The sequence below is a fragment of the Schistosoma haematobium genome, chromosome 4, assembly GCF_000699445.3.
Source record: "Schistosoma haematobium chromosome 4, whole genome shotgun sequence".
Lineage (NCBI taxonomy): Eukaryota > Metazoa > Platyhelminthes > Trematoda > Strigeidida > Schistosomatidae > Schistosoma > Schistosoma haematobium.
Window position 1 is genome coordinate 8,432,833 of NC_067199.1, and position 25,617 is coordinate 8,458,449.

The 25,617-nt window shown below is 32.6% G+C and overlaps 1 protein-coding gene across 1 annotated transcript; it reads right to left on the reverse strand.

Moving 5' to 3' along the window:
- Positions 1-949: 949 nt before the first annotated feature.
- CHRM5_1 (Muscarinic acetylcholine receptor M5) lies at positions 950-25,123 on the reverse strand (the record flags this gene model as incomplete). The annotated part of the gene is made up of 4 exons (XM_035730114.2): positions 23,253-25,123; positions 8,090-8,634; positions 4,132-4,744; positions 950-1,921 (listed from the first exon to the last, which is right to left on the reverse strand). Exons 1-4 carry the CDS (start codon positions 23,640-23,642, stop codon positions 950-952), a joined length of 2,520 nt encoding a protein of 839 aa, XP_035589281.2. The 5' UTR covers positions 23,643-25,123.
- Between the last annotated feature and the right edge of the window lie 494 nt (positions 25,124-25,617).

Genomic DNA, 25,617 nt, shown 5'->3' on the forward strand with positions numbered 1-25,617 from the left:
TATTGAGTTCAACTGACACTACCATTCATTGGTTTCATTAATTTACTTGATAATTGAATATATACCAAGGAAAGTGATGTACGGCCATTGAGCAAAGAATAGTAGACACAGCTTTGGTAAATATTGGGACGCTATTCAATATTGTATATTCCTTCCTATTATCGACTTCTATTATGGATTTCATTGTGTTTAAATTGCCTATACTTTATATGAATAAAATATTCTGTCTCTATAACCTCGTTCTCAATTTTCGATCGTAAGTAGTGTATCTGTGTTTGAAATGTCTTAGTATAATGACCTAATGATTTCGTATTTACTGTATTGATGTAGTACCCATGTTGTGTTGTTGTATTAACGTACTATATTGTAATGGACATCAGAAAGATTGCCTACACCAAGATGCATAGAAGATTCTATTTTTCTAAATGTTTTTTTAATATATTGATATTAAATATGCTCACTAGTGACTGGTTTCAAGAAGTATTTCCTAGAGTTCTAGTTAGAAGCAGTGACCAGTGGAGTTCAACCAGGTCTGTTGTGAAATAGTAACTCAGTGAAGACAATGGTGGATGTGTCGCTCAATTTTGTGGATTAGTTTGAAGTTAGACATTAACACCGTTAGATGCCAGCCGGCTCAGTAGTCTAGATGTTAAGCGTTCGAGTGCAAGACTGATAGATCCTGTGTTCGAACTTCGCAAGGCTGGATCATGGATGCGCACTATTAAGAAGTCCCATAATAGGATGAAACAGCTGTCTAGTATACTTCCAGGTTTTCCATGATAGTCTAACTTCAATTAACTCATGATTTCAACATAATTGATCTATAAGAGAGTGACAAATATCGATAGCTGGTTTATGATTACATTCTTTTTTTAAAAAAGGTGTACACAATACATAAACAATGATTGTTTAAAACAACGACAAAAAAAGAAACATTCAATAAATTTTTTTATCTTTTTTGGAAATCACATCGTAATATTCGAAAAAATGTGCGCCTAAATGAAATATTTGATAATGCATAACAAAATGGATTAATTGGTGAATTCATATAACATAACCAATAAGAAAGATTATATAAATGAATATTTACACAACTATTATGCGTATTAATATCATCACAAAATCCTTTAATTAATACAATTATATGATATGGTGTCCAACATATCATAAATGCGCCCAATATAAGACTAATTGTTTTTAATGCTTTACATGCATGTTTACGATTTTGCATATCAATATTAGATAATGATTGAAATATTGAAAAGGTTGTTTGTCGTTTATTCGTTGTTATTGATGATTTTCTATGTTGTAATTGTTGTTGTTGTTGTTGTTGTATTTGTAAATTAATTTGTTGTTTATATTTATCTTTAATTGATAATTTATTATGTTTAATTTTTAATTGATTATATTGTGTTACACAATCATTATCACTATTATCATTACTATGTATAGTTTTACTATTATTGGTTGTACTATTTGATTGAATTTGTATTGGATTATTATTTAAAGGAATATTTACATGTTTTGATGATAGAATACAACAACAACAATATTGAACTTTGAATTTGATCTGTTCTACTATTAGTTGCAATCCAGATTTTTGTTTTGATTTATCTTGCTGAATAAACTTATTATTATTATTATCTTTATTTATTTGACAAAATGGACATATTTCTTGATCAGTATTAACATTAGAATTAGGTTGATATTCAGTTAAATATGATTTATCATTAGATTTATACCATAATAATGAATTATGTTTTATTTGATTGAATACACAAGGTGATTTAATAGTTCGATCACGTTTAGATTTATTCCATTTATTCATAAAACGTAGACACCAATGATCATTAATTATTGATTGATTATATAATGTTGAACTGGGATCATCACTTGATGTTGTATAATCTGAATATTCACACTATTATTGTTTAATGATTAAAATAAAATTTAAAAAAAAAACTGGAAATGAACTTAATACTGTAGTGAACAAGAATACGAGTGGTAACAATTAAACGTGTTTGAATACAAAATGACAGAACATCTCAATAAAATCTGGGAGCCATATAGTAAATAGTTAATTTGCAAAATATCAATCGATTGTGTCAAACTTGATTGTTACTTTTGTAAATATTAGTCCATTGTCTCAGATTTTATTGTTTATGCATTTTCATTATTAATTGCTTTCGCTTCCCGTTCTTTCCTTTTCGATTTTCTACTGAAATACATTCTATGCCTCACAATTATTATATACTACTTATGTGAATATAAGTAGCTCACCACAATACAACTCGTTTTATAGAAATGAGATCATCTTTTTTTCCAGAGTAAAAAACAAAACCTATTGAATGTTTTCATATTTATATACTAAAAGGATAGATTTTTTAATGATTATGTGTTTAAAGCAATTAATCCCTTTGATAAATTTCGATAATGTAATAAGAAGACAAAGATTATTAGGACTATGTGATATATTAGCGCAATACATTTCGAACAATCTGATCACACATATACTTGTTAAGAACATTTATATATAAAAGTAAAAGGTCAACTAGACTGTAAATGGGGCACGAGGAGTCAAGGATAATAATAATAATAATAAGATTATTTATAATAATGTGAACACAATTTGAAACCTAATCACTCTGGTTAATAAGTCAATATTATCGGGGTAGGTTTAAGATGAGAACAAACTGTTTTTGAATACACAAAGGGGGTTTGAATTTTCATATGGCTAATGTGACAACAAATATGAATATATCTATTTGTTTACGTTCCATTAATTGAAGCTTAATAATGAATGTGAAATGATAAAAAAATGGCTTCTTCTGTTTTTGTTTTTACACATTTTATTCCGTCTTTGATTAGAATTTCGTTCTTATTTACATCAAGTTGAGTGAAATGGATTAATTTTAGAGTACTAGACAGAAATTAGCCTAGTACCAGGTTAGTATAATAATATTCTTAGGTTTCATTATCAAGGTTTGACTTGATAATGTCGAATAAACTGAGCATTGGGTAGATTGGTATGAATTAATTAATATATTTGTAACATCCCAATGAGTAGAACAATTCGATTTTCTGACGTTTCGTGACTTAGTGTAAGCTACTTTTTCAGAGAATAAATAAATAGTCAAACAAAAATTAATCCAAGTTTAAATAGTACAACGGAACAACAAGAATATTACGTTAGAAAATCGAATTTTTCTACTCATTGAGATATTACAAATATATTATTTATTTATAATAATATTCTTAGTTTACTGACTAGATTGGATAGTTATTTTGTCCCAATTTATGACAGCAGTCTGCATTCACAACGCAAGACATTTCAGTTTTTTCTTTTCAGGAGCATTAGCTCCGACAAAGGAGCTGGTGTAGTACTACACGACCACCAAGAATACTTGGATAAAATGAGGTTAGTCCTAGAGGATGTTACTAAATTTAAATTTTTGTTTGTGATGATATGGCTTTGATTCTATAAAGTATAGATTATGGATAGTTAAGTAAAATAATCCTAATTCATTATTTAAAAGTAGAAAGCTTACAATAATAAGTAATAATTTGGTCAATTACATTGAATATAAAAACCATTGAATATTTAGATAAATATTATAGCAACTCACGTGCAATTGAGTTTGTTCCCATTTAACTCAGCTAAGCCCTTTTGCTAACTTGTTTGGCGGACAAAGTCATCCATACTATAACAACTTATTGTACCCTTATCATTGTTGTGCTTGTATGAAATATGTATGCTTGAACGTTGCTTACCGCCTACGTACATATTCATTCTGCTAGCTTTATCATTAGCTGCATCATTGATTCGATGATCCCTTCATTTCCCTATATATACATGTACATTTAACACTACACTCTCGGTTCGCTGACTCACTCATTCTCATCATTGCTTTGTGGTTTGAGTTATCTGCTAATAAAACTGTAGTCGCTGCTTCTCTTTGCCTTCTGATTTCAAACACCGTAGAGGATTATATGGTAACGGTTACGAGATTGATTGGTCAACGAAGCACAGTCACTACAATCTATCAATTTTTCTGAACTAAACATCAATTAAATATTTGATACATAAAATAATATCTAATAGCATTCATCTTATTTTTAACGGTAACTTACTTTTTCTAACAGACAACATGATTGAATACATTGATTCCAAGAGGTTGAATCCGATAAACAGATGCTATTTTGACAAATATTTCCTTCATGAATAAATGTTTGACATTTCATTAATTGTGGACATATATCATATACATATAAATTTAAACCAGAATCATAACAAGCATCTTTTTTAATCCATACCGGGGAACTATTATCTGATTCTATATATTTTGAAGATATTGACTGATTACTTTGAATTGGTGATGATATAGGAACTTTTGGTGATGGTATATAAAAATTTACAGATGGTAATGAGAAATATTCATCAGATATAGAAGATAAAGATTCATTTTTAGAAATTTTAAATGTTATATCTTCATATTTTTTTGATACATCTATAGTTGAAAGTAACTGAGATCTTTCAATGATTGATGATAATTGAGTTTTACTTTCAGTACTATTATTATTTGTTGGATGAAATGTTGAACAACCACTAGTTTCACTTCCATATTCCAAATGACATTTATTTGTATTGTTTTTTATAGGATAATTACTTTTTGAATTAATTTCTATGAAATGTGATTCTTTTAATGAGTTATGTGGATGATCATCAACCGCTGTCAATAAATTTCTGAAAGAAATAGATCATAAAATAATGTTAATTTTTATACTGATTGATCATTTATTAGTTATCAATGTTAAATTCACTTGAATCTTCTCATTGATGTTTAGGATTGCAATTGATCAGTCTCTTATTGGTATGTGCATACTGTGTGTATTACCTCGATATTGCCTTAATTCAAAAGCTTTTTTAAGAAAGGATGGACTCAATAGCTAAGTGGATAACACAATGGAGTTTGAAGCGAACGGTACTGGGTTCGAGTCCCAGAATGGACATTAACTCTGCGATACTGGTACATCCAGCTGACGAAACGCACGTCCTGGATTCCACTGCTAACTACTATCCATGCTTGCTTATTTATGTTATTTTTATTTAATTCTTATAGTTAATGAAATTCTATTGAGTTTGTATTGGGGTTACTTGATTACTTGTTTCGATGTTTAGTAATTTATATTTCGTACTTTTTGAACTTCATAATCACTAAATTAAAGCTCAAGGCATATGTTTAGCTCTTGATTGATTCTAGTTGAATATAATTTTTAACTTTAATTTGGTATACAATGTTCCGGATACTAAATAGCTGTATGAGAATGAGCACAATGCGCTTAGACGAATTAATAAGGATAAATACATGAAGATTACTAAAATAACCAAAAAAAGATTAGAATGATTCCTTTGTTACATGATTTGTCTAGTTTTGTCTTATTCAAATAGATGAGCAAATAACCTGAATTATTTCACATCTTATCGATTACTTCTAATCACTGGGTATCAAAGGATTTATTTTAAGGATGAAATTTCGTAGCCGTTTCGAACGGTGTAGATCTTGTATTAAGACATATGTGGATCTTATTGTAAATCGATTTTCTACTGGAGGTCTTGAATTAATATTTCACTGAATGGCTATCTCAGTTATTTTTATTAAAACTTATCAAAAATTGTTGTTGTACATAGATTAGTAATTACTGGTGAACTTTGTTCCTAATTTTTGGAGAAGTTATTCAGTTATATAAGAGAGTACATGTATTCTGAACTAATAGTAATGCTGTCAGAGAAGCAGTAGATGGTTAGTTAGTTTCTTAATAATTCGAATATCACTTTCCTTGGTTGACGTCTAAGAATAAAAACTTCTGTCTAGTCACTGTCTTTTCAGCTTTATATTAAAGAGAATCCTATATTGGTTACAAATATTTAACTGATATTATTTATAATTTGTTTATTATTAGGAAAAATCTGGCAAGCTCTTCGATTCATACAATTTCATACTTAGAAATTATGCTGATTTGCTAGGTTGTAATGATCGTTAATCATTGTTTTCTGTAGGAGAGGACAAACTAGCTTCTAGTTGAAGAGGAAATTAGGAAGAGACGTTGGATGTGGATAAAACACACATTGCAGAAATCATAAAACTGCATTACGAAGCAAGTGCTAACTTGGAATCCTGAAGAGAAACGGGATAGAAGGAGGCCAAAGAACACACTGCGTCGAGAATCGTAACCAGATATGAAAAGGATGAATAGCAACTGGAAAGTATTCCCCAGGACAGAGTTGAATAAAGAATGCTGGTGGACGGCCTTTGCTCCTCCACAAGATGTAACAGGTGTAAGTAAGTAAGACTATCTGTCGTTTTTATAGGAAGACATAAATAAGAACAGGTTCCAAACAAACAAAATTAAGTAATTTGTGTTGTTTACTCTAGGTTGCAACCATTCTGTTCAAACGACATATCAGCTTCAAGATTCTCATTCGGAGCGTCAAGAATTCTCCATCACCCCTGAATAATCTCTGATAAAACATAAAACTTAATTCAGGAAAGTCATAACTAACGTGACTGAGTGGGTCAATGTGATGAAAAGATGGGTAGATTCGAACTGATAACACACTAATCGGCAGTACATATACTTGAATATTTCTCTCCTAATATGGGATTTCTTATTGAATTAACAAGAATATCAGAAGATACACATGATCTGTGACCACAATGTATAATCTGGCCAAAATGCAACTCTGTATATATTTATAACAAGTTTTTAATTACAACAAGAAAATGACTGAATGATTAATTGTGATTGATCCAGTAGCAGGATGTCATCCAATTAGATTGTTTAGATCACATAGCTATATTCATCAAAATATGTCTCAGAAAATATTTACTTTAGTGATGAACATCTATATATACTGAATTCTACATTAGTCCCATACAATCGATGGTAATATTGTTATGTATGCTACTAATGCCTATCGACATAAGTAGTATATAACACTAATCGAATATGGAAAATTTGGCAACAGAAGTTCAAGAAGATCTAATTGAAGTGAATAGAAAAAGAAATAGAATGTGATTGTGAACTGGAAAAATCACACAAAATATAAAAGATAAGTGATGGAAATCTGCTAATAAATTATTTCAATAGTTAAAATCATGATTCAATTGAAGCTAAACCACCATTGACAACCTGGAAGCACTGGACGGCCGGTTCGTCCTAGTATAGGACTCCTCAGCAGTGCGCATCCATGATCCAGCCTTGCGAGGTTCGGACACAGGACCTATCAATCTTGCGCGCGAATGCTTAACCTCTAGACCACTGATTTATTTATTTATTTTATATTTTATTTTAACACATAGGTATTGGTCTGAATTCTATCATTATACATTCTAATCGTTTAAAGATCCCCGTCATATTAAAAGACTAGTATTTGAACGAAGAATATTCTTTTCGGTAAATTCTCTTCAGGTTCTACAATTCATATATATCCAAATTATTAATCCGAAAAATGGCCAGGTGAAGGGCAAAGTACATCGTTAAAAGCATGTGAATTTAGGATTGTGATAAACAAAATACAACAAAATTGTCAATGTTAATATGACTCATATAGAATGTCAACTTGAATCTGCATATGTGTTAAGTGAAATTTTAAGATCCATGATCAAAATAAATATGGGTCAAATAGGGTGAGAGAGATACAATAGTGCAATTACAATTCGATCAAATAAGTAAGACGTAATACGGAGGGATGAATGCGAAGTGAATATTCTTCGTTCAAATACTAGCATTATACATTCATCACTAGCTGCTAATAGATAAAAAGAATATGACAAATTTTATTTCTCTATCATTCAATGTAATAATAACTAATTATACATAAATACAAAATAGTGGATGCGCACTGCTGAGGAGTCCCACAATAGGACGAAACAGCCGTTCAGTGCTTCCAGGTTTTCAGTGGTGGTCCAGCTTCAATTGACTCATGATTTCAACTAGTGAAATTTCTAAAAAAATCTCCACAAAACCCATTCTGATAACAAAATAGTTTTTTTTAAATTTTTATAATTAATTGATCAATATTACTTACCGTTGAATTGGATCATATTTACACTTTTTATTGAATGTAAAATTACAATCCATTACATCATCAAATGATTGATTGTAATTTGATTTAGGTTCATAATAAAAATGTTTATTTGTTCGATCACGATATCGTTTCATATTTCCTTTAATAACTTTTGATTTGGAATGTTTCCGATCATTATTACCGTTATTATTATTATTATTATTATTATTATTATCATCTAATGAATTTTGATTACTTTGTGAATGTATTGAATCTTGATCAACTTTTGTTAAAAATTGTACTAAACGTTTATTACTTTCTAATGATTTTTTTTGTAATCTACGTGCTACTTTATAAATACCAACATATAAACTACACATAATAATTAATGTAATCCAAAAATAGCCTATAGTTAATGTTGTATTAAATATTGGATAATATGTAAATGATACATCACATTTAGTTATATCACGTTGTGTTTCACCAGTTATATATGACCAACCAAATATAAGTAATGTGAATAATGTTGCTGGAAATATCCAACTTATACAAATCATTATTCGTACCTAAAAATAATACAAATAAAGTATAGACATAATTAAAGATATTACATGTTTATGAATTCAGATAAGATTAATATTATACTGTTGACTTTGAGCAATTCATTAAAATCAAGTTAACTAATGTTCAACTTTAAAATGATGTTTTTTATATCCGGATAAGAATAATGAATGGTAATTTTTGAGATCCATTTATGGACCAATATTATGAGTATATTTTTATCGTATAATTGTTATGTAACTAAACTGTTCATTATTCATGTCCCTCTTATTATGAGTTTTATTTTGACCTATCAGTGAGTCAGTCAGTCAACTACAACGTAGGACCAGACACATATATGCATCGGTCCAGGTTGCCATACCGCATTAGCACAGCAAGATGAACACCGGATTCATAGGAGTGGTTAGGTCAAAGGTGGTAATATATAGGAGAAAGATTGCATATAAGGATACAGTACAGGAAGAAAGAATTAGTTAGTAGAAAGAAAGATATGAAGTGATTTTAATCTCTTAGTTTAAGGGAAGACAGGGAGTGTATACACTTACGCCATTGTGATCGATTCTGAGCCATGTCACCAAGAGTCTCTAACCATTGGTTACAAAAGTCACGCGGACCCCAACCAAGTAGTCTGCATCTACCAATATGGCTCAGACTAGAGGTTAGTGTCTTCAAGCACTGATGCCACGTTTTGGTTTGGCCGCCCCTAATTCTCTTCCAACCATCTCTAACACCCGTTAGCATTGCACGACGTGATAATCGGTGTTCAGGCATACGTAACACGTGGCCCAACCATCTCAGTCGATGAAGATTAACAACCTCATCAACTGATTTACCATCATTACCTAATACCCTGCGTCTAACCTCACTGTTACTTACCCGATGATCCCAACAGACGCCAGCAATATTTCTAAGGCATCTGTGGTCAAATACTAGGAGCTTACGGGTGTCTTCTACTCTTAATGGCCATGTTTCGCTGCCGTAAAGTAAAACAGAACGAACTGCCGCACAGTATACCCGTCCTTTTATTGATAGACGGATATCTCGCCTTCACCATAGGTGACGTAAGTTGGCAAAAGCCAAACGAGCTTTTCGAATCCGTGCTGAGGTTTCGTCCGATACCAGCCCATTAGGGCTGATTTTGACCTATAATTTATTATTATACGATTTACCATTCATGAATTATTCCCTGTTTGTTAATCGCTACCTCCCTCATTCACAGCCACATCTGGCTAATTCTAGTACAAATGTTGTTTCATATTTTATTGATACCTTGTGGTCGATTTGATTGGTATATAAACTCAATATAGTTGAAATATAATGATTCATATCTCAGAGGCTGAGACTTGCGTTCTGGACTCAACTGGCTAGGCTAGACAGGGAAGCAGGGTCAATCAGGACTCTAGGTCGTTCTTACGTGTTTTACGCGTCTTTGCTCCGATCGATAGTTCGCTGGGTCTAACCCGCAGTCAAAAGTTATAACAATGTTGGAGATAGTTTATTATTAAAACTTATGATATTTCGAAAAGATTGAATGGTAGTTTACTCGTGGAATAAACTCGTATCGTTAACATGTTTGGGTTAAGTGTGTTTAGGTTAGAAGTATTAGGGTTAGAACTTAGTGTTTAGAGGTTTTTAGGATTAGGATCTAGGGTTAAGGAGTTTAACGGTTAGAAGTTAAGTGTTATAACTTGTGGCCTCGTGCCTAACTAATATACAACGTAATGATACTGCCAATTAGAGAACAGTGATTTACCGACTGGACTAATGGCGCATAAAACGCGTACGAGCAGTCTAGAGTCCCTATTCGTCCTGCTTCCTGCCTAGCTCAACCAGTTAAATCCAGAACACCAATCTCAGTCTCTGCAATATGAATCATTTATTTCAAACATACTGAGTTTATATACAAATCAAGCAGACCACATAGTACTATAAAATGGAAAATAACATTTGTACAAGATCTAGCCAAAAGTGGCTGTGAATATAGGAGGTAGTAATTAATTGACTGGGCATAACTCAAGAATAGTAAATGACATAATAATAGTCTATGGGTCGACATAAAGCTTTTAATAATAGGAACGTGAATATGCACAGTTTAGTTGCTTGACAATTATACAATAAAAATATATGCATCGTATTGGTCTATAAATAGTTCTTAAAAGTTACCATTCATAATTCTCGTCGGGATATAACACTAGGGTTAAGGTTGAAAATATTGGTGATATGAAGTGATATGAGGTATAACGGTTAAGACGTTTAGAGGATAGTAGCTAAAGTCGATAGATTTGAAGATTAATAGTTGGAGTCAAGATTTTTAAATGCTAGGAGCCAGGGTCTAGAAGTTTTAGAATTAGGAGCTAGGGTTCAAGAGTTCCACGGTTAGAAAGTAGAGTAGAGAGGTTGTAGAGTTAGGAGTTAGCTCTTAAAAGATATGGGGCCAAAAATCATAATAATCGACAGCTAGCACTAATAAGTTCAATAATTAATTTAAAACTCCTCATCCTCTGTACTTCTATCGCCTTTCTATATTTTGGAGCTCTTACATGAAAGCCGAATTCTAATTTTCTATTTTTGATTAGGTAGTATGAAAGTCATTCGTGTGTTTAGTGAAGGTCGTTGCATATTCTTACCATATACATTCCTGATTACTTGAAAGGACACGTACATTTATTATTAATATCAAAATATAGAATTTGTTAGTGTTGTATTTGAATGTATTTGAATACAAAATTACAAAATATCTTAGTAAAATCTGAAAACCATACAGTAAATACTTCATTAGCAAAATATCAGTCAATTGTCTCAGACTTCATAGTTCCTTAGCTTCCACACCAATCATTCTTTGTTCACGTTCTCTTTTCTTTGATCTTCTTAACTTTCTGCCGCCAGGTACTTTCGATTGATGAGACATACTACTTATATCTATCGGCATTAGTAGCACACACCATTGTATAATAGTATTTGTTATTTAAAGGCATTCAAAATTGTGCGACATTTTTGAAAAAAGACTCAATTTGCGTATATATATATATTTTAATGATCTAGTGGCGAGACTAATTTATGGATGAGCACGAAAGCCTTTCACCCATTTGGCTAAATAAATTTCTGGTACTATAGCTGATGTCAGTTCGTGATGAAAACCCCATACATAATTCCTAACTGAGGCAAATTATGACAGTTATCGCGAACTGGATAATAAAAGTGCCAGTAACACTGGCTGCAGCCAGGTACTACAATATATACGGATGTTTAGAGATTGTACAGACTCCTTCATAGCCTTGGTTATGTGCATCGTGTCGTTATCCACAAGTAGCATTTTGTGCACTCAAAAACCGAAGTGCACATTAACAATAGTGAAATTATGTGGTCGAGGCTGAAAGAGTTTTTAAGACTTTATCATGGCTCTAGAGGCCGATTATTCTGTAACCGTATGAATGATCCCCTCTACTGCATGCATTACGATTTTAGAACCTCTGAAACTCTTTCTAACCATGACAATTTTTTGAACCATGTATAAGAAATGTATCCACTTTATTTCCTTGGTTTTGTATAATACATTTTTACTCTATACTTACTGTCGGCTGATTGGCTAATATTCTCAAGGTCACTTAAAATTCGTTCAAAATTCGTCCATAAATTAGGGTCTCGCCGATCGAGTTACGTCAAGTTGAATATTTCAATATTACTACTGAGGATTATTGTACAATGATAACTGTGATTACATTTTATAAACTCTAGAGTAGTGATAAATATAATCATGTAACAGACATCCTTTTTTTATTAATTAAGCAGTACAATCAATAATGATACTTTGGAGAATTATAGTGTACATAAAAGTTAGTCGATGGATAATAAAAGTGTTTTTGTTATTAAACAATAAATTAATTTTAATTGATGGACAACATTCATTTCTTGTAATGTATAATGTTGTCATCTTGTTGTATCCATGTCTCTTATTCTTATAATTGAAAGAACGGGGAACTACCGTAATTCTCACAACGCCAAGGAAGAACACCAAGACTGATACAAGCGACGATTTATCAACTCCTAAGACACAACAACCGTAGTTAAAAATACGCTCAATATATACTGATTGAACACTTATTTTGATTCTGAATTAGAATAAAATCACATATATATAAAGTACCCAGGGTTATAACAAAGTCACATGCTGTCTATTATGCTGAGTATCATTTCCTGAAATAATATCACACTCAATTGAATTAATGTTATACCAAATAAAATATCACATTGGAAAGTAAACAGAAATATTATTCCAAATAATCATCATTTAGAATTGAAAACGGAAGTGATATTGAGCAAGAATTACAATGAGTAAAAGAATTGGATTTCGCCTTCTCAACCAGTGATATCAGATTTATGCTTTAAATGTTTATTAGTTTGTCACTTAGTTTTGGTGTACAATAGTAACTTTAGTTTGCTCATCAGTAATAACAATCATTCTGACTAGTATGATATTCTCTACTTAAATAATACCAAAAAAATGAAAGTAACACATTTAAAGTAAATTATTTTAATGGTTTACATAGCTATTTCTATGTGTAGCATTATTCGTCTTTAGTATATAAACTTTAAAATTGCCCGAATTTATAAAATTTGTCTGTTGTGGTATTGCTTGAAATTTATGTGATGACCCAACCGAGCTACATTGGCTGGAACATATGTTCCTGTAGGTTCTACCATGCCAGGCAGGTTGATTGAAAAACAGTAAGACTAAAAGCAGCAACTCAAGGTCTGAGGGCGAAGTTGTACTGCTGGCTGTAGAGGGATGTGACGGGAGTAAGGTATTTCCTTCGGAAAACCAGCATCTGCAGCGATGCTGCCTTCTCACAAGGAAGGAAAGGGTTAGAAAAGGTCGACCCTAAAAATGTCACACTTCACCTTACCTCACAGATTTCTGTCTCCAGCGGTTAGGCCTTTTGAAGAACGGAGCTAACACATCAAAAAGTTCACACGAAAAGGCCGTACGTGACCGGTCTCAAGCAGTTGTCCCTTGGACTCTGCAGTCACGCTCTTAGATCGTTAGGACCAACACTAATCCAACTCCCTTTTCAGGTTCCTCAATAAATACCCTTTCATGGTGTGGGCAGCCTGGAAGTGACATCAACCCTCATACCTGTAACAACACACGAGACCAAGTTCGTCACAATCAAATCCTTCTTACACCTCTGTGAAAATTTCTCTATCATAGAAGCTTTTCAGTAACAATAGCCAATGTAAATAACTTAGTAAAAGAAAGTGTAATACATTGCTTATACATTTACTGTGTATGATAACAACTTCACCTGGAGCCCCTCTGGGGATGCTGCCGGTCCCAAGCCCGGATAAAGGAGGAGGGTTGGGCATGGAGTCAGCGACCCCATTCCGTAAAAAGCTAACTCGGTAAAAAGACACTCAACAGAAAAAAATTATTCAAACTACTTAAACTATGCCCTGGGAGTCAGAAGGTTTTCATTTAGAAGAGTTATGACGCCTCATGGCAAAAGCTGAGTTCCTTCGGAAGCCACGAAGCTGATGCCCTTTTTTACAACCAGAGTAACCGTTTATTTAAGTATGTGGAATGCCCGTACAATGTGGGAGACTGGGAGACTTTTCTGAATTGCTGCAGAAATGAGGAGACACAACCTGGAGGTGCTTGGGATCAGTGAAACACATTGGACGTAAGTTGGACAACAACGACTAGCTTCAGGAAAGTTTCTGTTATACTCTGGCCATGAAGAAGAAAATGCCCAACATATACAAATAGTTGCATTGATGCTATCAAAGCAAGCACAAAATGTATATTTTTCAACTGTAGATTTATGCTAATTTTCACATTGAACGATAAGTCAAAAATCATTAATAAATGTAAGATAATAACACTGTTAGATAATATAGAGAGAATACTAAGAGGAAGATAAATTTGTTTGGTGTTTATCAATGTCTGAATGTGTAGTATACTAAATATACTTGAAGTTTATTGTAGGTCAAAGAAAACTTATTACATGAATCATGGGGATCAATAATGTGGTATGAAGTAAGCAAGAAATTCTATAATCAAAGTGAATGTTATGTTTAATGCGTTTACATATCCTTCAATTACAAATCTGTACTTTTTATATATTTGTCTTAGTTTGAGTTTTTCCATTGTTAACATTCATGACTGCGTTTACTCACTAACTATTGAGATATCTGCATCCTTAATAGATTACTATTATAGTACTTTAAATTACAAATCATGAATGAATTAGATCAGTGGATGATTGAAGCAAAGAGTCCAGTGCTTCCAGGTTTTCCATGGTGGTTTAGCTTCAATTGACTCATGATTTCAACTTGTGAAAGAGTACTGAGTTTTAATTGAAGTGTGGAACATTAAGATTCAAGTACACTGGTACTGATTGTCAAATAGATAGAAACATATTTCCAAGTCTCCAATAAGAGTCATAAATCAGCTTTACTAAAAGTTATACTTTATTGCTAGAATACTACTTAGTACTCATTACTCATTACATTGATACAAAACAACCAAATCTCATTTGAAGTGTCTCTTTTATTAGATCAAATATTGGTCTATGTAACTTCTCGAAACTGAATTTCAATCTCCACATGTTTTGTAAGATTGCATGCATTAAGAAATTTATATTTCAATACCATTTCCAGCTTTGTCTCTTTCGATAGACATATTTATATGCACATGTATAATTCAGCATTGCCCAAAACAAATAACATCATTTCGTTTCGAATTACATCATTGAAAAGCTAACTATTACGTGATAAAATCCATCTTTACCGCCTACCGTTTATTAACAATTTTGTTTAACATAACAATTTGAAATTTAAAGTCAGCTCAAATTTCCTTTCTTTTATGTTTTAATTTCAAATTTAACAATAAATTAAATTACTGAAAAGTTCCACACGTAAAAGAGAAGGATAAATATATACGTAAATACATGATTATTGAAACTAGGATGCACATATACCAACAAGAGACTGATCAGTTGCGATCCTAAACATCGGTGGGACAATTCAAGTAAACAATTCCAAGTGATTTTAAAACTTCACCACATTGCACTAGCAAGCAGCTTTCAGGACTCAGTAGCTAAGTAGATAACATGATGGAGTTTGAAGTTAATGATATTGGGTTCGAGACCCTTAGTAAACATCACCTCTGAGATGCAGGTACATCAATCTGGTAATTCCCAAATAAGACAAAACGAGCCTTCTGTATTCCACTTCTAGCCACTATCCATCTTTCCTTATAAAGCTTGTGAACTAAGGCAATATCGAGGCAGTCCGTGCAGGATGCACATATGCTAACAAGAGTCTGATCAATTGCAGTCCTAAATAACAGTGGGCAGATATAAGTAAATAACACCAAATGAATTTAAGACTAGAAAGACATAAAACTTTAATTCATGTCACTTAAATAATGGACTAGTTCAGAAAAAATGCTTCTGCCAATAACACTTCAATTATTCAACTAAATGACGTAATAGTTATCAGTGATGATCATAGATTTTGTTTTAAATGAAACAGGAAGGAATGTCTGACATATATTTTAACATTCACATATCGGTAATCATTCAGCTGTAAGACTATCAATAAGCTAGAATGATTAGATCACATTTTACATTAATATTAAACATATTAATGTCTAAAATTATAATTAAATTATCATTAGAGATTAGACTATAAGAGTTTGATCAATTTTCAAATGTCATTACTGTTTCGTTAATAATTGGTTCATTGAATACCTTGAAAATTGTTATAATTAAATTAATTAGTTAATTAATCATTGTTTAAAGATCCCCATTTGAATGAAGAATATTCTTTTTGAGAAAATCCCTTCAGCTTCTTCATTTCATATATTCAAATTAATGATCTGAAAAATGGTCAGGTTAAGGGCAAACTACATCGTTTCGAGTTATAGCATAGCCAAAATCAGTGGATATCTAGCTCTTTCTTGACTTACTGGACAACAAAAACGATGAGTTTTAACTAGAATTCGGAAAGACTTACGTGAAAGCCAAACAAAATAAAGAGTGATAATATTATGTAAATAAGTGGGAGAAGTGCAGTTTTCACAGGTCTGAACTGGTTGAAGTTGCCTTACCTAATTATCACGACCAGATGAGGTTAACAAGATATGTAGTAAAAGAGGGCAGAATAATTTACAACATAAAAGACTGAGCATCGAGAATAAAGTTTGAATAGACAGAGTGGTAAGATATATATGAAGGAATACTGGAATTGAAGGTGGAGAGGGAGATAAAGAATGAAAGCATCTACATGGCTCAGATTAATATGCAATGCCTTCATGAATTGATGACATGTTTTTTGTCTGGGTACCTCACTATTGAATATTCAGTTATATATTATAAAAATATGACTGTCACATCACGAAATCCATGCTGAACCTCCGAGACATTTGTCCAGAATTCCTAGATAGAGCATGGCTAAATTATCATATACACAGTCCTCAATGAATTGTTGTTCCCTGTGAGACTTTGAATTGGTTGCTACTTATTTATATGGTAAGGAAATCTGTGGTATTATAATACCGATTTTATTAGTAAGTCATTAGGTATCGTCCTTTTATTGCACCAACCTTTTCGTACAAAAATAACTAGTCGCAAATGCACCTACTTTTTATAATAATAATAATTATTAAAATCAGAGAGGGGTTTTGTGGATATCATAGTAATTTCAATAGTTGAATTCATGAGTCAATTGAAGCTAGACCACCATGGATTGACTGAAATTAGACATTAAGACCGTTTTATGCGGGCTCAGTAGTCTAGTGGTTCAGCGCTCGCGCGATACTGATAAGTCCTGGGTTCGAATCTCGTGTGGTAGGATTGCTTCCAGGTTTTTCATGGTGGTCTAGCTTCAATCGATTCATGATCTTAACTATTCAATAATAATAATAATAGTAATAATAATAACAATAATAATAATCATTATTATTGCTATCAGTATAGTTATTTTTATCTATTGTTGTGTTTATTTATGATTACGTAATCCTGTTAGGTCTATGAAAGAAAAGCTATGTCACTTTGCATGACTACATCCATATAGGTTTGTATGTACACTGAATGTTCATTAATCCCATAGATTAAATCATTTATATATCAGGTAAAAAGAAATGAATAGATAATAGGTTAACGTTAAACAATGTTACTAACGTCTGTATTCACAGAGAGAATGATAGAAAAAAAACAAAAGTTTTACGAACAACTAAATAACATGTAAATTAGAGGGGAAAGAATACAACATAACATTAAACATTTTAGTTTGAGAGAAAAAACAATATTCATTCTAGAAGGGAGAAGCATCAATCTAGTGTTTGTCTGTTCTTTAACTCAAAACAAACTAAGTTAAGGATTTCCTTTGTTTCATGACAATAATAAGTAGAAAGGAGGGCAATATATAATACACATCGACAATTTAGTCAAAATAAAATTGATAATACAATAGTAATTAATCAAATGTCTGATGTTACATAATAATCTGATAAACAATTAATTGAATTTAATAAAACAGTATTAAAAATTAGTTTTTATTTAGTTAAGAGTGAAAGAATCATTGACATTTTCTTAAATGAACTAAATAGATTTTGTAGTGAGATTATCATTCATGGATGAATTAATCACGTATAAAGACATCTAGGATGCAGCTGGACGATCTAGACTTCGCAGATGATCTGGCCCTCCTATCGCAATCACAACAACAAATGCAGGAGAAAACGACCGGTGTAGCAGCAGCCTCAGCAGTAATACGTCCAAATATACACAAAGGGAAAAGCAAGATTCTCCGATACAACACAGCATGCACCAATCCAATCACAATTGACGGAGAAGATTTGGAAGATGTAAAAACCTTTACGTATTTGGGCAGGATCATTGATGAACAGGGTGGATCTGATGCAGATGTGAAAGCGCGGATCGGCAAAGCAAGAGCAGCATATTTACAACTGAGGAACATCTGAAACTCAAAGCAACTGTCAACCAACACCAAGGTCAGGATTTTCAATACAAATGTCAAGACAGTTCTACTGTATGGGGCAGAAACCTGGAGAACTACGAAAGTCATCATCCAGAAAATACAGGTGTTTATTAAGAATTGTCTACGCAAAATACTTCAGATCCATTGGCCGGACACTATTAGCAACAACCTACTGTGGGAGAGAACAAACCAGATCCCAGTGGAGGAAGAAATGAGGAAGAAGCGCTGGAAGTGGATAGGAAACACATTGAGGAAAGCACCAACTGGATCACAAGACAAGCCCTCACATGGAATCCTCAAGGTCAAAAGAAAAGAGGAAGACCAAAGAACACATTACGCCGAGAAATGGAAATAGACATGAGAAAAATGAACAAGAATTGGATGGAACTAGAAAAGAAGGCCCAGGACAGAGTGGTTTGGAGAATGCTGGTCGGCGGCCTATGCTCCATTAGGAGTAACAGGCGTAAGTAAGTAATCACGTATAAGATAATAGGTCTTGGATATTAGTGTGTAATTCATTCATCCATTTGGTTAAAGAGCCTTTTTTTGACATTTTAGCTGATATCAGTTCATGATGAAAACCATAAATCTAATACTTAACCCTTAATCATCAAAAGTAAATCTTAATTCTAGTTCCTCATCATGATTTATAACCATCATTTAGTCTTAGTTATTAGGTGGACATTCTCAAGGTCACTTTAGAGTCTCTCAAAGGTCTCCATAAATTATAGTCTCACCATCTAATATTTTAAGTTCTAAAAATCTACAGTTTATCTAATGTTACTAGAAAAAAAAGTACAGCACTGATTTTCAGCAAACATGGATAGTACTATAAGTGGAATCCAGGATGCGCGTTTCTTTCTATTTGGGATTCGTCAGCTGGGTGTATCTGCACCTCGGGATTGATGTCCACTCTGGGACTCGAACCCAGTATCGTTCACCCCAAACGCCATCACGTTATCCACTTAGCTACTGAGTTCTGTATAGCCACCTACTTGTGCAATGTAGTAAAGTTTAAATTCACTTGGTGTTGACTATTTTTAGTCTAAATCAATAATTTATATTACTAAGCTAAAATAAATAACATTTTGATATATAAATGTTCTGTTTAGTAAAACAGTAAAAATTCAATAAAGTGGAAAAGAGAAAATAGACGAAAGATTTATTAAGACTAATTTATCTCAATAATTAAAACAAGTGCCATTAAAATTTCAGTAGTATTGTGATGTGGATTACTTATATCCACATAAGCAGTATATAACGGTGGTCATGTATGTAGTAAACAGAACACGAGTGGGGACAATCGAATTATATTTAGCACAAAATTACAGAGTTACTTGGTAGAATAGAAAAACCATACTATAATACTTAATTTGCAAAATGTTCAATAATTGTCTCGAAATTTATTGCTCTTGCATTCCCATACTAATTGCTTTCTATTATCGCTCTTCCTTTCTTGATCTTCTCTATCTTCTGCCGCCAACCATTACATTCTTGACTCGCGTCATATACTACTTTTGTCAATATAAGTAGCACGCACCACAGTCAGACATAGAATGTATTTTAGCAGAAGATCGTTATGAGAGGAACGGATATGTAACGCAATAGGTATGAAAATGCATGAACAATGAAATCTGAGACAATGGACTGATATTTACAAAAGGAACAGTAAAGTATGAGACGATGGATTGATATTTTGCAAATTAACTATTTACTATATGGTTCTCAGATTTTATTGAAATGCTCTGTAATTTCGTATCAAATACATTCAATTGTCCCCACTGATGTTCTGTTTACTCCATTTAAGTAGTTATGCATTTATAATTAATTGAAAATAGCTCATCTTAAGAAATTGTGATAAACAGTACAAGATTTAATCAGTTAAACAAAATTGTTATTTTTTGGCAGAAAAAATTAATTAAAATTTATTACGTCATAGGATGAAGAAAAAAGTTGTTTTTCTATCGAATAAATCGAATTCTCTATATACTTTTTGGTATTTAGAAATTCAATATAAATTAAAACAAAAACAGTTTAGATTTTGAAAGGGCATGTTAAAATGTTAATTATTAAGCATTTGCATCAGAAAGGGTTTTTTGGAGAGTGTAGTAATTTCAGTAGTGGGGATCATGAGTCATTTGAGGCTAGACCACCACGGAAAACCTGAGAACACTGGAATGACGTTTCGTCCTGTTGTAGGACTCCTCAGCAGTGCTCATCCACGATCCCGCCTCGTGGGATTTGAACACAGGATCTATCAGTTTCGCGCACGAGCGCTTAACCTCTAGATCACTGAGCCAACTGGCATCTAACGGTGTTAATGTCTAACTTCAACTAATCCACGAAATTGAGCGATACATCCACCATTGTCACCAGTGAGTTAGTATCTCACAACTGATCCGGTTGAACCCCACTGGTCACTGCTTCTCACTAGAACTCCAGGCGAGTCACTAGTGAGCATATGTTGATTAGTATCAGAAGCGGAGGAGTCCCACAATAGGACGAAACGGCCGTCCAGTGCTTCCAAGTTTTCCATGGTAGTCTAGCTTCAATTGATTTATGATTTCAACTTGTGGAATTTTCTGAATTAGATGAAATAATTGTGAAAATCTAATGGTTATATTTAGAGATAATGAAAAAAGTTAACTATTACATCATCAAATAAAATAAAATTTTCTTTCCAATCTTTAAACGAAGGTGATTAAATTATTAACATTCATTTTATAACATAATCTAATAAGCTATTTTTGTATTTTTAGTTAGTAGTGGTTCTAACTAACATGAGCACAAGATCACGTTTGTTGATACGCACCATTTTTCATGATCATACTCAATTATGTGCTGTCTTATGAATGGATTTTATTAGATATATGTATACATATCAAATAGACAACTTATTAGACCAAAATTTCAGTTTATTACATTGAGTTGAAACATATCAATCAATATCCTGTATTCTACAAATGAGTAACCGTTTCTATAGTTACGATGGCTGTTTTATAGTAAATGCTTTTTTTATTACCAGTTTCGCGGATCATTTTTGTAGGTTTACAGTGATCTTTGAAGAAGTATCACAGCTAAATGTTTATAATTTTTAATCATATTTATATTTGTATTCACTGTTACATACAGTAGAACACTATTTCTGTTAAATTGAATATTGATTTCAAAAAGAGACTAATCAATTTCATTATTAGATGACAATAAAAATAATTCAAACTACCAATACAAATAAATGAAAATTCAACCCACTGAACAACCCAGTAGATAAGTGAACAACGTGATAATTTCTGAAACAAATTGTATTAGGTTCAATTCCGTGAGTGAATATAAACGTCTTGCTGTAGTAGCTACATCCGTGTATCAATTCTCAAAAAGAAAGAAATTCTCGTCTTGGATTCTATTACTACCCTCCAACTAAATCACCTTTTAATGCTTGTGACAATCGGAGTCTTAGGGCAATTCACATGGGATGCACCTATGTTAAAAGAGACCGATCAATCGCAGTCTTAAACATCTGTGTAAATTTTCAAACAACCAATTCAAATTAATTTATCTATAATGTTTAAGATTCAGGGTTTCGGAGTGTTACTTTACCTGATCTTAATAACACTGAATGTATTTTTAGTGGCTTTGCTTAGTTAATCAGTCATCTCGATAACCGTTATTATATAAATCCCAATGGTGTTTGAAATCGGAAGGCAGTAAGGAGCGGCAACTAGAGTTTATTAGCGGATAACACAGATTACAAGGCTAAAAACATATCAAGCGAATTTGAAGCAGAGAGGCGAATGTGTGTGTATGCTAGCAAATATAGAGGCGAATTTCTAGTTAAATCGAATAATGGCAAAGCGAGGCAAAGGCTATCAATTAGATTCTAGTACATATATATATGGGAAAAAGAATGAATCATCGAACGATATTTAAGCTAGAGGGTGATAGAATTAATCCGTGTCTGTTGTGAGGCAATTACTCGCTGAAGACAATGAAGTCGAGCAATATCGTGGATTGGTCAAAGTTAGACATTAACACCGTTGGATGCCGGCCCAGTGGTCTAGAGGTTAAGTGTTCGCGCACGAGATCTAAGGCTCTGAGTTTGAGTGGCGCATGCGCGACAGTGGATGCGCACTGATGAGGAGTCCCAAACTAGGATGGAATGGCCGTTCAGTACTTCCAAGGTTTCAGTGGTGACCTGACATTGAACCAGCCATGGTATCAATCTAAGCTCAACAATCTCTATAACCTTTTACTGATAATATATGAAATCATTGTAATCATAAATCGTTCAATAATAAATATATTTTTTGTTATATCCCAATGAGAAGGGGTATTGTGGAGATTGTAGTAATTTCAACAGTTGAGATCATGAGTCAACTGAAACTAGACCACCATGGAAAACCTGCAAGTACTGGAAGGCTGTTTCGTCCTATTGTGGAACTCCTCAGCAGTGCGCAATCACGACCCCGCCTCGCGGGATTCAAACCCAGGATCTATCCCAATGAGTAGAAGACTATCACGTTCAATTTTGGCATGGTTACCTATAAACTCATAAGTCGTTCAAATTGAAAATTTATATTACAGTTAATAAATTGGATATACATAACACACAAAAATGACTTACCTTATTATATGTTCGCCAATTACGATATTTTGCTGGTATTTTCACTAAACAAAATCGATCTAATGTAATTAAAAATACAGTATATTGACTTGTAAGACATGCTGAAAAATCTAATGATAACCATAAATCACAAATTAAATGACCTAATGGCCAATAACCAAGTAATTGATATGTAATAAATAAATTCATAGAAAATAAACCAATTAATACATCAGTCATAGCTAATGATGCTATAAAATAATTACTTGGTATACGTAATGAACGTTCAACAAAAAATGCAATTAATACTACAATATTACCACCAAGTGTAGCAGTTGATACGGTTGTTGCTAATAATGCTATTATACTTGTTGTGAATGATGGAAAAATACTGGCAAATGTGTAATTCATTAGCTGATTAGGAATTATGTTTATGTTTTATTTTTGAAAAAAAAATCAGTGTTTTTTTCTTTGTAGGTGATTAATTTCTTGTTATTTGAAATAATGTTCTATATCACCAATTGTACTTGGCTATAAGTGAAAATGAAAAAGTGAATAGAAATAATAAGTGTACGAAATTTAAGTACAATTAATATATATAACTGCGAATAAATTTTATCTGGCCCTTTATATACCAAGTTGGTAAATGTTCACTCATTCGTTGGTTAAGTTGCCTGGTAGTATGTTTCACTAGCAGAGCAAAAAAGATTTGTACAGTAGATACTCTAAGTCAGGAGCTTGAGTTTATCAACAACTCACTGACCGAGATCGGCTATCTCAGTGCTTTCATTAAGAAGTACATGTGTGACATAATAAAGAAGTCGAAGATTTCGACTGTTCGTAAGAAACCTTTATACATGAAAGTACAACTCAACGGGGATGTGGCTAGTGATACTCTGAAATATAGGTTAACTAAAGTAATCACCAGGACATTCTACGCAGCCAATCGTGCGTTGACCTTCTCTTGTCGACCAACGATGTCTACTTAAACGAAGGATAAGTTACCTGAGTTGGCCTCTTCAATGTGCATTTACAAATTCAGCTGCTCCCGTGGAGATAGCTATATCGGGCGTACTACCAGGCAACTTAACCAACGAATGAGCGAACATCTACCAAATTAATATATATGTCAATGAAAATTTGAATGGTGTAATAAGAAGATGAAGATTATCAAAATTGTTTTTCAATACATAAAAGGGGTTTTGACTGATACTTCAATAAACCTGAGTATACACCCTGGACAACTTTTGAGCGAAACTACAAAAAAGTGATTTAATGTCAGTCTTTTGACCAGTCTCAACTATGTGTTTAACAATGGAAAATGATGAATGTTTGTTACCTGCTCTTATTGGGTAATTTAATGTGATTTGTTTGTGTAGCCATTTTGGTACATATTCAGAGAGCATATGTATGTGTGGGACCAGACACATGAAAATTGATTAACATATTGGGATTTGACGCCGTTTAGATTATGTTATGGCATTTGAAGCAAACGTAATTGGGTTCGAGTCCCGAAGTGAATGTCAACTCTGGGATGCAGGTACATCCAGCTAACGAGTCTCAAATAGGATGAAATGCGCGTCCTGAATTTCACTGCTCGCCACCATCCATCTCTGCTTATAAATATTAATTTGCCTGTACTATATAAATGGAACTTACTGCTCAGTTTCGCATGATTATTTGTCAAATTAATACCTTAAAGTTTTCTATGGATATACCGTAGTGTATTAATTCATCCAGAATCATTTTTATTTGTGAATACTATGTGGCTCTAGTTAACCTGCTTCTTTAACTATCATGTTCGTAAAAATTGAATCACTTAATCAGAAAAAAAATCATAATTATACATTGATGTAATTGATTTTTTTACAGTTGTAAACCAAGCAAGAATGATAATATTTTAAGAATGCAATGAATTCATTCTAGTATGTTGAATGATCTTCGAAAATTCCAGAACTAGAACTCCGAAGAGTTATAGAAAACACTGTCAAATTTAAACTGAATTCAGTTATTGACTTTAGAATAACTTATTCTTCTCTAATGGACTACTTATTTATTTATGTTCTTTTTAATTACAAGTATTTTGATATTTTGAGCTTACTAAATTTACCATTTTTTTATGTAGCTGTCAATGGAAAGCCGACAATTACTTAATATATTCCTTGTGTTCTGTATATTTTGTTACATACATACTGTAATATCGTAAATAGCGATGTTGATCGATACTTGATACTTGGATAAAATGTATGAAAGTAACATACTTAAATTGTTTAGTTAAGTAATATAAACTATTTCATATAATAAAAATGGTAGAATGCTGATCAAACTAATACAGTATAAGCCATTGACGTTGCTAAGGGAATTTATGAATAATAAGAAATGATTT